The 13,437-nt window shown below is 40.5% G+C and overlaps 1 protein-coding gene across 2 annotated transcripts in view; it reads left to right on the forward strand.

The window, feature by feature from the left end:
- scml4 (Scm polycomb group protein like 4) overlaps positions 1-13,437 on the forward strand; it is a 125,824-nt gene that overhangs the window by 58,307 nt on the left and 54,080 nt on the right. For both annotated transcript variants that reach the window (XM_072552493.1, XM_072552501.1), the window contains exon 4: positions 5,208-5,408. In XM_072552493.1, the coding sequence (XP_072408594.1) occupies positions 5,208-5,408 (201 nt within the window). The remainder of the gene's footprint in view (positions 1-5,207; positions 5,409-13,437) is intronic.

Genomic DNA, 13,437 nt, shown 5'->3' on the forward strand with positions numbered 1-13,437 from the left:
GAAATCTTAGGAATTAGAAAGCAGCATTAGACCAATGAGCCTCTTGCTTTTACAAGGTCAATCTTACCTTTCCATTACTCATCAAATTCCTGAAGCCCTTCTCTTTTTCAAAAAAGCATCAAATCTCTCTTGAAGCGACCGATATCGGGCTTCCCTGGTTACCTACCTATGACTGTCTTGAGCTTTGGAAGAAAATATTTCAGCTGACTTCCCTGAATTTGTCACTGTAAATTCATAAACCTTGCTTTTTTACCTAAAATGAAGGTCTTTGATCCTGCCTTCGAACACAGTTTGTCTGGATCAATTTTAATCCTCTTCATAATCTGCAAAGCTTCAACTCGATTAATTCTGGCTTTTCTCTAAAACTAAAAAAAAAATCAAATTTCTCATAAAGCATTTATTGGGTATGAGACATGTCAGTGGGAGGAAAATTCTTCATATTACATAAGAAAATAAGAAATAGGATCGGGGTAGTTCATATAGTACATCGAAACTGCTCCACCATTCCAAATGGTCTTGGGCTCCAACTTCACTTTGCTGTTTGCTCTTCATAATGTTTGGTTTCACGAGAGAACAGAAAATGTATCTGTCTATCTCGGTCTTAAATAAATTATGTTGCATTCATAACTAAAAGGATAGTGAATTCGAACGTTTACAACCCTTGCAGTGGAGAAATTTCTGCTCATCTCTGTACCGAATGGTTGGTCCTTTATTTTGATACCAGACCACTGCAGAAAAAAATTGCTTTTCCAGCAGAAAACTGTGTTCAATATTTCACATTCCAATTTACACCACCACTGGGAGATCAAAAACAAGCTGAAAATATTTATTCAGCATTTCTGCCATTTCTTCACTTCCATGATATTTTCTCCTGTCTCTTATTTGTAAGGCATCAATGTTTACTTTATCTACTGTCTTCCTTGTTATCTATTCATAAAAGTTTTTATAATCTCTTTTTATACGCTTGGCTGGTTCACCCTTATTGTTTTTCTTTCAGTTTTATCAACATTTTGTTGGTCTCAAAAACAGGCCAAAATGGAGGACTGCGGATGCTGGAAATCAGAGTCAAAATACACGGCACTGGAAAAGCAGAGAAGGTCAGGCAGCAACCAAGGAGCAGGAGAGGTGACGTTTTAGACATAATCCCTTCATCAGGAATGTCCACTCCTGATGAAGGGCTTATGCCCGATAAGTCGATTCATCTGCTCCTCAGATGCTGCCTGACCTGCTGCGCTTTTCCAACGCCACACTCTCAGACTTCTATTCTTTGCAATGTTCTTTGGAAGCTGTGGATGGATCTGTCTTGCTGCACTTTTGTTTTTAAATAGAGCATATTTTATCAGACTTATTGAATTTTTTTTAGTTATTTTCTATTGCTTGTTTACCACTGAATCCTCTAATTTATTTATCCAGTCAACTTTACTGAGTTCTAAGATCAAAGAAACTAATAGCACTTTTGTTAACCAAGGAGTTCGTTGGTGAAACTTGCGAGTCTGGAGAAAGGCTGTTTAACTCTGTTGGAGATATAAATATTATTCATGTTGGTCCAAGAAACAATCATTTGGCTGTGAAGATAAAAGATAATTGCTTTTCATTTCTGTTTAGCATATCCCAAGTATGCCACATTGCAAGGAAGATGAATGGTGTGTTTGAAGGGCAGTGGGTGAATGCAATGAGTTAGGGAAGTTCCACTTCTTATTTATCGGTGTGTTTCACTCACTGAAGATCACAGTATGCCATTCACTTTGGGAACAGATAGAGACAGTCGCATTTAAAGAGCTGATAGAACAAGGACGATAAATGTTACCTCAAAGAATAGCTGGATCTCTGAGGAAATTATAAAGTAAATCCTAGGATTTTTCCAAAAGGAATAATGACACTGTTGGGTATAATTAGGAAATAAAAAGTGAGTAAGTAATCTAATCTATCTAAAAAAAACCAGATATTTCTTGAGAAACTCAACAGGTCTGGTGGCATCTGTGGAGAGAAAAGCAGAGTTCATGTTTCAAGTCCAGTGACCTTTTTTCAGAACTTCTGCACTTGAAACGTTAACTCTGCTTTTCTCTCCACAGATGCTGCCAGACCTTCTGAATGTCTATAGAAATTTCTGTTTTCGTTCCAGATATTCAGCATCTACAGTTCTTTTTTTGTTTAAAAGTCAAAAAGGGAATTAGATTAATCACTCAGTCTTGACAAAGCATAGTTAGTAATGCTTGCTTTCTTAATATACTCTAAAGATTGTTTTGTTTGAAAACATGAAATCTTGCAGCATAATTTATTTAGGTTAACCACCGCATGTTCAAGGTAAACAAGCAGGAGGCTGGAAGAACAAAGCAAGCCAGGCAGCATCAGGAGGTTGAAAAGTCAATGCCTTGGGTGTGATCCTTCTTCAGGACTGGGGGTAGGTGTAGGGGGAGCTGCAGATAAAGGGGGGGGGGGGGGTTGGGGGAGGGTTTTAGGGTGGGGAGAGGGGCGGAGTGGTAAGGTAGGAATAAATGAACACAAGAGGAGGTTGCGACCTGGTTGGTTGATGGGAGGAATGAATCCAGTTGGTAGCTGGAAAGTAGGGTCAGTCAGAAGTATGGAAGGGAGAGAGAGGGGATGGGAAGTGAGTCGAGGGATAGGAAGGGAGGTTATTTGAAATTAGAGACCTCAATGTTGAGTCCTCTGTGCTGTAGGCTGCCCAGGCAGAAGATGAGGTGTTGTTTCTCTGGAAGGTCCAGTCGGCCCCTGTGAGCCTGGCTGAGATGCTCAGTGAAACGTGCGCTGAGTTTATGTTTGGTCCCCCCCCCTCCCCCCCCCGATGTAGAGAAGACCACAATGGGAGCATCGGATACAGTAAAACTAGATTGGAGGAGATGCAGGCTAACCTCTGTCTCACCCTGAAGGACTGTATGGGGCCCTGGATGGAGGTGAGGGAGGCAGGTCTTGCATCTTTTCCGGGTGCAGGGGAAGGTACCTAGGTGTTGGGGATTGGGGGAGGTGGGTGGTGGCAGGGAGTTGGTGGGGAGAGTGGCGCAAACCAAAGACTGTCAAAGGGAACGGTCCTTGCGGAAGACAGAGAGGGGTGGGGTGGGGTAGATGTTCTTGGTGGTGGGGTCTAATTGGAATTAGCAGAAGTGTTTAAGTATGATACATTGGATGTGAAGACTAGTTGAGGTGGTAGGTGAGGACAAGCGGCACCCTGCCTTTATTGAGTTTAGATGGGGTGAGCTTAGAGCAGTGGAGCGGGGAATTGAAGAGGTGCATAGGAAGGCTGTCTGGATGACAGAGGGCGGAAAAGTACATTGTTCAAAATAGGTGGACATCTGGGATGTTGGGAGTGGAATGTCTCCTCTTCCGAGCAGATGTGGTGAAGGCAGAGGAATTGGGAAATTAGATTAGATTCCCTACGGTGTGGAAACAGGCCCTTTGGCCCCACAAGTCCACACTGACCCTCTGAAGAGTAACCCAGCCAGACCCATTTCCCTCTGACTAATGCACCTAACACTATGGGCAATTTACCATGGCCAATTCACCTGACTTGCACATCTTTGGACTGTGGGAGGAAACCGGAGCACCCGGAGGACACCCACACAGACACAGGGAGAATGTGCAAACTCCACACAGACAATCACCTGAGGCTGGAATTGAACCTGGGTCCCTGGTGCTGTGAGGCAGCACTGCTAACCACTGAGCCACCATGCCACCCAAATTCTTGCAGTTCTTGCAGGATACTGGGTGAAGTAGATGTCATCTAGGTAGTTATGGGAGTCTGTGGATTTACAGTAAAAGTCCATCTGGAGACTGTCACTGGAGATGGAAAAGGAGAGGTCAATAAGGGAAAGGAGGTGTCCAAGATAGACCAAGTGAATTTAAGGGTGGGATGGTACTTATGGGCAAAGTCGATGAACTGCTTCAGTTCAGCCTGGATGCAGGATGTTGCACTGATGCAGTCATCGATGTAACGGCAGGAGAGTTGGGGCATGGTGCTTGTAGGTACTGAAGAGGGACTGTTTGTCGAAACCAACAAACAGGCAGGCCTAGCTGGGGCCCATCTGTGTGCTCTAAATCAAAGCCCGCTTTGGAAGTTAATGGTCCCTACAGAGACCATAGGAGCATGCTTGAGAATTACCTTTGTACAAATATGCTCGGGGGCCTATAACACCTAGCAGTGTTTTTTGATTCCTGCTATTCCTCATCTCCACTTATACTGATTCTACACCATGATATTCTGAGCCAAGATTCTTTCTCACAAATAACCCTAAGTCATCCTTTCCTATCAGGCTACCCTTCTTTTCCACTTTGCCCTGATTTATGTTTTACAGTGGAGTATTTATTTTTCAAACTTGTAACCATTTCTTGTAATGGTGGTTTAATCTAAACAAATCTAAGAAATCTTATTCTTATTTGTGCCACTAGTTCACCTATATTATTCAGAATGCGCTCTAGGTTCAAAGTGTCTTTAATGTTATTTTGCTTTGATTTGATTTGATTTATTGTTGTCACGTAATGGGATACAGTGAAAAGTGTTGTTTTGTGTGCTATACTGGCAGACTGTACCATACAAAAGTGCATCAGAGTAGCAGAGCAGAGTGTAGAACACAATGTTACAGCTGCAGAGAAGGTGCAAAGATAGAGAGAGAGAGGGAGAGGTCAAGATTAACATTTGAGAGGATAATTCAAAAGTCTGATAACAATGGGGAACAAGTTGCTCTTGAATCTATACATACGTATGTTTAAACGGTTATATCTTCTGGCCAATGGAAGAGAGTATAACCATTACAACTATTGTTGTAACTATTCCCTGGATGGATCTTGCCCTCTATTCCACCATGGCAGCTGGACACTCACTCCATTTCTGACCACTCTGCTTTTCTTTGCCCATATCACGTCAGTGCTGATTTTAACACCGTGATACCAAACAATTTTGGGAAGATTTCCCCTTTTATAGCACCATCAACATGTTATTGCAAATAATTGAATACAGGAAATCTTTGGCCACACACTTGAGATGTGTCTACTCCACAAGCTCAAGGGGAATTCAGATAATAACATCACTTACTGAAGCTGAAGATTGAAAATTCTGCTAGATGTGTTCATTATTGGGAATGTCAAATAATAATTTCTTCAGGAAATTTTTCAAAAATTTGGAATTTTATTTGAGCTAATTGTATTGCAATATGCTGCCATGCATGCTTAACATAGCTGATCTTTCCATGTTGCAGTTTGCATATACGTCAACAAACATGCCTGTGCTGGGCCACATCTTGATAAGAAGAAGTTGCAGCAACTACCAGACCATTTTGGCCCTGCCAGAGCATCCATGGTCCTTCAGCAGGCTGTCCAAGCATGCATTGACTGCGCCTATCAACAAAAGGCAGTATTTTCATGTCTGAAGCATGGCCACGGAGGAGAGCTGATATCAGGTATGGGACTAAACATTCTTAAGATCACTTATACAAGTTAGCAACAAAAGTAAAGTAGTTCTGCTGTAAAAACAAACTGTTCTGATCTTCTAAAAGTGATGACACATTATCACGTGGTTTTAGTAGGAATGCTTAGAAGTCGATATCCATTTAGTATCAACTGCTACATCGTCTGTGTTGTTGCACCTTAAACTTATTTGTGTTTTTAATGTAAGCATTTATCTGTAACAGTAGAGTGTTTTGCATATTATTTGTGTATACATACAATATCTGGTCTTAGTGGCTGCCCATGTGCTTTAAAACAGGAGATAATTCAGTGCATTTGCAAAATATTACAGAAATTTGATTGACTCAGATATTACATCCGTAGTCTCCTATGTTGATTATAATGATTGTGAATGAAAAATAATTCCTTTCACAAATCTAAAGCATCCTTTTGCAAGAAAGCTATAGAATAAAAGTACAGATTAATAACTAACATATTATTTACAACTAAATTATGCAATGATGAACCTCAATACAACCTCTGAATTTCTACATTTGATTCCAAAGGCTGATGACAGAGTTGTCAGTTCCAGAGAATATTGATGGTGGCTGCTGACAATTGCACTGTCGAGATAACAACAAATTTTGGATCATTTATGAATCAAGGTTGATAAGGATCATGAAGTTACCAATTTGATGGCTGTTTGTGTTGAGATTACTTTGGGCATTAGAGATATTTTAAATGTTTCCTTACACTAATGTTTCCTTACAGTAACAGCAAATAACTAGTGACTGTAAATTATAAAAAAAAAGCTTGCAGCAAATACTCAATTTAGCTACTCCTGAGTACACAATAATTTAACTGATGCAAACCCATGACTTCTCTAATTGATTATCATAATTATTACAAAGCAGTGAAACATGAAGCAAGAAAGTAGGTCTCGAATTGAGTTTCCAATATTGAGTCACTGTTTTCAGTATGAATCAAGTGCAAAAGACAGGGTGTGGTAAGGCCAGCCATTGTTATCCAGGAAATCAGGGGTTAACAGAGGACAAATCAGTAAAGTCTCCTGCAAGTCAACAGGGCATTGGCAAAATCCTGGGCTCAACTTCCCAGTCAGGTCTCTCAGCAAGTGAATTGGGTTGGCTTGTTATGCCCTAACAGGGAGCTAGCTATATTTCCCGTGCTGTGCAGATTGTTGACATGACCCATTTTCTAGTCTCATGTTTCTTCACTTTAACATAATTGTATTAAATCAATTTGAGAAGTCATGGGTATGCTTATGATTAGATTAGATTATCTACAGTGTGGAAACAGGCTATTCGACCCAACAAATCCACATCAACCCTCCAAAGAGTAAATCACCCTGATCTGCATCAGATAAGTTATTGTATGCTCAATAGTAACTAATTTGAGTATTTACTGCAAGCATTTTTGTTGTTATTTAGCATCACTATTCATTTGCTGATTACTCTGCTCACTAGTGTAAGGAAACATTTAAAGCATCTTCCAATGACCAAAGTAATCTCAATGCAATCAGCCACCAAATTGGGAACTTTGTGATCTCTATCAACCCATGATTCACAAATGATCCAGAATTTGTTGTTATCTTGACAGTGAAATTGTCATCAGTCACCATCAATATTCCCTGAAACAAAAACCGAAATTACTGGAAAAACTCAGCAGGTCTGGCAGCAACTAGGAAGAGAAATCAGAGTTAATGTTTTGCATCTGGTGACGCTTCCTCAAAATTGTCTCTGAAACTGACAGCTTCCACCATCTGAGAGAAAGTGAGGACTGCAGGTGCTGGAGAGTCAGGTGTCAGAGTCGAAAGATGTAGTGCTGGAAAAACACAGCAGGTCAGGCAGCATCTGAAAAGTAGGAGAATCAACGTTTCAGGTGTAAACCCTTCATCAGGAATGTGTGTGTGTGTGTCTGTGTGTGTATGTGTGTGTGTGTGAGAGAGCTTCTACCATCTGCCCATATAATTAAACGTGGGCATTCAGAAGTTGTCAGCAATCCCTGCTTCGATGTAGGGTTCAATGTTGCAGTCTTGTCATAGAATCACAGAAATCACCAATTTGACTTAAACTCCAAATTATTATACTCTATTCTCACCAAGAAAAGTTTTTGAAAATGTTAAGCCATTTTGAAAAGCATAAAATTGAGTTTTTGTCACATGCCGAGTCATACTAGTGTTTGACGAATCTATCTGACCCTGAAAAAAATCTAATTTTAAAAACTTAGAGTATCATTCCTTCATTTCATGATTTTTAAAAAAATCTACAGATTATTAAAATAATAAAACTGAATTTTTATTTTATATTTGCTTAGATTTCAGCCTCGACCTTAAGCCCATTGTAAACAATAAGAGCATAAAGTTACAAAGGGATATTGATAGACAAGATGAATGGGCAAAGCTGTGACAGCTGTAGATCAACGTAAGGAAGTGTGAGGTTTTCCATTTTTGACCAATAAAGAAAAGATAAGGGTACGTCCTAGATGGTATGAAATTAAACACAGTGGACGCCCAAAGATACTTGGAGATTCAGGTGTATAGATCCTTAATATGCCATGGACCTGGGCAGAAAATATTTAAGAAAGCAAATAGAATGCTGGTCTTTATATCTAGAAGATTGGAATAAAATGATGCAGAAGTTATGCTGCAGTTATCCAAAGCCCTGGTTAGTCCTCACTTGAAGGACTGTGAGCAGATCTGGTCACTACACCTTAGGAAGGAGTACAATGTAGGTTTACAAGAATGATATCCAGACTTCAGCGGTTTATTTAGGAGGACAGATTATATACAGTAGGCCTGTTTTCTCTAGAATTTAGATCTTATTGAAGTCTTCAAGATATTAATAAAGAAAAACAGGTTGGATAAGGATAAACTGTTTCCACTGGTTGGGGATTGTAGAACTAGGGGTCATAGTTGGAGAATTAGGGCCAGACCATTCAGGAGGGACGTTAGGAAGCACATTTACTTACCAATGATGGGAGAGGTTTGGAACTCTCTTCCACAAACAGCAGTGGATGCTGGATCAGTTGATAATTTAAAATCCTAAATATATAAATTTTTGTTAAGGAGAAGTGCCACAGATCAGCCATGATCTTATTGATGATGGAATAGACTTGAGGACCTGAACGGCCTATTCTTATTTCAGCTTTCCATCCGTATGTGCCAACTTTGTTTTACTCTCCGTAAAAGTATTAAAGCAAGCGAATAATCAACTTTTTAAAAACTTCCTGGTTTACAGTCTGTAAGAATTTTACCATCCGATTGAGTTCTCAGTTTGCCTATCCTGTTTGTTGTTAGACATGAACGTACTCCTATAGCTGGTGCTGAAATGAAATGAATGTTGTCATAGAGGAAACTGAGCCTGCCAAATCCTTGTGGGCAGCTTTCTTTGAGGTCAGTGGCAATCACTGTTCCTTCATCATTGACCACAGAATCTCAGCCATTTAATTGGCATTTGACTAATGTGTCAAAAAAGTGAATTAAAACAAATAGTCAAACTCACTTGTAATAAAGACCAAATTTGTATTTCCCTCCTAATTGCTTGGCTGTTAACGTTTGGTGACTCATGGACACCAAAGTACCGTAAAATGTCACCATTGCAAAACACATTTCACAATTCCAAACCATTGAAAACGCACACATAGAGCTCTATCTAGTGGCAAAGTTAAAAATCACACAACACCAGGTTATAGCCCAACAGGTTTAATTGGATGCACACTAGCTTTCGGAGTGACGCTCCTTCATCAGGTGGTAGTGGAGGGCTCAATCCTAACACACAGAATTTATAGCAAAAATTTACAGTGTGATGCAACTGAAATTATTCATTGAAAAATTGATTGTCTGTTAAGCCTTTCATCTGTTAGAATACAGTGATAGTTTCACTTCTTTCATGTGTAAATCACAAAACCATTTTTTTAAAAAGTTGCATTCTCGGGTTAGCTGTTAACAATGGTGATAGCTAGACAATATGTTGAAGGTATTGGCCCCCTGTGTTCTCTGTTCTATGCCATGATGTTTAGATTGATTCTAACCTAAAAAGTGAGAAAACGGAGTTTTACATAAATTCATACAGTTTTGAGCTCAGAGTTCTACATGAATGCATGCAGTTTTTGAGCAAAGTACAATGTAACCCTGCGAGTACAAATTCACCCCACAAAATATATGTGTGCATGTGGGTATTTGTCTGTCTGTGTCTGTCTGTCTGTCTCGGTTGGGGGTTGTGAGTGTGAGAAAGTGTATGTGTGTGTGTGTAGTGAGTGCAGAGTGTTTTAAGTCTGTGAGGGGGTGGATGTGTGAGTGTGGGAGTGTGTGTGTCTGTAAGGGTGTGTATGTGTGTCTGTGTGTGCATCTGTGTGTATGTGTGTCCGTGTGTATGTGTGTATAGGAGTGCCTGTGTGTGTGTGAGAGTGTGTTTGCATAGGAGTATCTGTGTGTGTGTATAGTGCAATGGTGGTCACCTGTAATGTAACATGAACCCAAGATCCCGATTGAGGCCCTCCCTATGGGTACCGAACTTAGCTATCAGCCTCCGCTCGGCCACTTTTCTCTGCTGCCAGTCCCGAAGTCCACCTTGGAGGATGGTCACCCGAAGGTCCGAGGCTGAATGTCCTGGACTACTGAAGTGTTCCCAACTGGGAGGGAACCCTCCTGTCTGTTGAGACAGACACCCACACACACCCTTACAGACACACACACTTCCACACTCACACATGCACCCCCTCACAGACTTAAGACACTCTGCACTCACTACACACACACATATACACTTTCTCACACTCACAACCCCCAACCCAGACAGACAGACAGACACAGACAGACAAAGACCCACATGCACACATATATTTTGTGGGGTGAATTTGTACTTGCAGAGTTACATTGTACTTTGCTCAAAAACTGCATGCATTCATGTAAAACTCTGAGCTCAAAACTGTATGAATTTATGTAAAACTCCGTTATCTCACTTTTTAGATTAGAATCATGGCATAGACAGAGAACACAGGGGGCCAACACCTTCAACATATTATCTAGCTATCACCATTGTTAACAGCTAACCCAAGAATGCAACTTAAAAAAAAGGTTTTGTGATTTACACATGAAAGAAGTGAAACTATCACTGTATTCTAACAGATGAAAGGCTTAACAGGCAATCGATTGTTCAATGTATAATTTCAGTTATATCACGCTGTAAATTTTTGCTATAAATTCTGTGTGTTAGGATTGAGCCCTCCACTACCACCTGATGAAGGACCGTTGCTCCGAAAGCTAGTGTGCTTCCAATTAAACTTGTTGGACTATAACCTGCTGTTGTGTGATTTTTAACTTTGTACACCCCAGTCCAACACTGGCATCTCCAAATCATATCTAGTGGCAGTTTGTGAAAGTAATCTCAAACAGTAATGCAATCCTCATAGAAACACTTTAGAGATCTGGGTTGACCATTACAGTTCAATAAGTTATGAAATGGAAGTGAACAAACATAGCAATTTTAATTTTTCCCCTTTATTATCAATTACTAGTTATTAATTTACTTAAAAGAAGTTGTTATGATTATTATACATGCATCTTCTTCACAATTTATATCAATGTTTCAGATGTGGCCATGAAATGTATTATTTTAAAGTTTGTAGATGACACAAAATTAGATGGGAGTGTAAGCTGTGAGGGGAATGCAAAATTGCTTCAAGGAGATTTTAAGAGAGTAAGTGAATTGGCAAAAACGTGGGCAGATGGAATACAGTGTGAAGAGATGTGAGGTGATCCTGGTTGGTAGGAAAAGCAGAAACAGAAGGTATGAGTATCCCCTTTCTGGAGGTGGTGAGAAAGATGGCAAAAGCAGCTTCTTAATTGGATGAGTTTGCAATGTACACACTTGCTTCCTCCTCACCACGTCAGCAATTAAGTGCTCGCCACAAGTTAAGTTGACAATTAACAGCTGCTTAAGGGCCTCTACTCACTGCCAGCCTTTGATAGCCCTTTGAGCCTGCTCTACTACCCATAAAAGCTGTGGCTGATTATCTAACTCAGTACCCTGTTCCCTCTTTTCCCCCATACCTTGTGATCCCCTTAACCCCAAGTGTTATATCCAATTCCTTTTTGAAACCACACAGTTTTTTGGCCTTGACTGTTTTCTGTGGTAGCAAATTCCACAGAGTCACCACTCTCTGCATGTTAAAATTTCTCCTCACCTCAGTCCTGATTACCCTTTTGGTAGACAATAAAAGTGACTGACTTCCTAAAAGGACAACCTGCCAATCAAGTCAGGGACATGCCAATTTGACCAGTTATGGACTAGGGGACAAAGGGGTGGCCACTTCTTGCTGTCTAATCGCTGAAGCTTAGGTCTCCATCAATGATCACTCATGCACAGTAATTGCTGGTCTCTGATTAGCTTGAAGCTTCTGGCAATTTGGGACGTCAGCATTGAGGCCCACGAATGGCCGAGCAGCTCACTGGTTCAGCTCCTAACTACCTGATTGATGTTTAATCTAACTCTCCTCTTGTGGGAGAACCTGGAATGTGCGGCATGCTTTAAAAATGAGGGGTTTCCCTATTTAAGACAGACATGAGCAATTTGTTTTTTTATCTCAGGTCTGTGAGTCTGTGGAATTCCTTCCTCAAAAGGCAATGGATGTAGAATCTTTAAATACTTCTAAGGCCGAGCTTGACAGATTCTTGATGATCAAGGGATGAAAGGTTATGGGAGGAAGCAGGAATGTAGAGTTGAGTTTAAAATCAGATCAGCCATGATCCAATTGAATGGCAGAGCAGGCTCAGAGGGCCGAATGGCCTACTCCAATTCTTTGTTGAGATGATCATAAGGTTTCCCCTTGGTGGGGTCAGGGAATCAGACACCACTGCAGACACCGCCCCCATACTTATTACATGGAGCAATACATTTCAATCACAAAGTATTTCTTAAAGAGCAGAAGGATAGGCAATGGTGAAATTTCATGGCACTTTGGTGTCCATGAGTGACCCAAAGTTAACAGCCAAATAATTAGGAGGGAAATACTATTTTGGTCTTTATTACAAGTGAGTTTGACTATTTTCTTTAATTCACTCTTGGGATTGTGGGCTGGCCGGTATTTATTGCCCATCCCTTGTCTAAAAAATTTGATTGATTTTTTTTGAGGTGGTTACCAAGTGTATAAACGAGAGTAGTGCCATTGCTGTAATCTACATGGACATCAGTAAGACTTGTGACCAGGTCTCATATGGTGGACTCGGTAGGAGCTAAGAGCCCATGGGATCCAGAGAAATTTGACAAATTTGTATCCAAACTGCCAAGTGACAGGAAGCAGAGGGTGATGGTTGAAGGGTTTGTTAGTGACTGGAAATCTGTATCCAGTGTCATACAACAGGGTTAATGTTGAGTCCCTCATATACATTAATATGATTGTAAGTGTTATATTCAGTAAGTTTTACTATGTAATGAAATTTAGTCATGTAGTTAATATTGAGGAGGAAAGCTTTAAATTACAGAATGCTGCAGATAGGCTGATCAGATAGGTTGAATGGTGGCAAGTGGAATTTAATTTTAAAAGAGTGAAGTGATGCCTGACTAACAAGGCAAGGAAGTCCACAATGAACGGTAGTCTCTAGGAAGTACAGAGGATCAGAAGGATTTTGATCTGCATGTCCATATATCATTGAAGGCAACATGTCAGGCTGATGAGATGGATAAGAAGGCATATGGCACAATTGTCTTTATTAATCAAGACAATGAGCACAGGGGACGATAGGTTACAATTGAGCTTTACATGATATTAGTTAGGCTATAGCTGGAGTACTGTGTGCAGTACTGGCTGCCACACTATAGGAAGAATATGATTGCACTAGAAATGTTTCAGAGGAGATTGTAGAATGTGGCCTTGGCTAAAGGATTCAGCCTGAAGAAAGACAGGATAAGCTTTGGTTATCTTCCTCAGAACAGAGTTCAAAGTTCTGACAGGCTTGGACAGGGAAGGTAGGGGAGAACCTTATCGCTTTAATGGACGGGTCAATAAGCAGGGGGGAGCACAGTT

This window comes from Chiloscyllium punctatum, chromosome 3 (assembly GCF_047496795.1).
Source record: "Chiloscyllium punctatum isolate Juve2018m chromosome 3, sChiPun1.3, whole genome shotgun sequence".
Taxonomy (NCBI): Eukaryota; Metazoa; Chordata; class Chondrichthyes; order Orectolobiformes; family Hemiscylliidae; genus Chiloscyllium; species Chiloscyllium punctatum.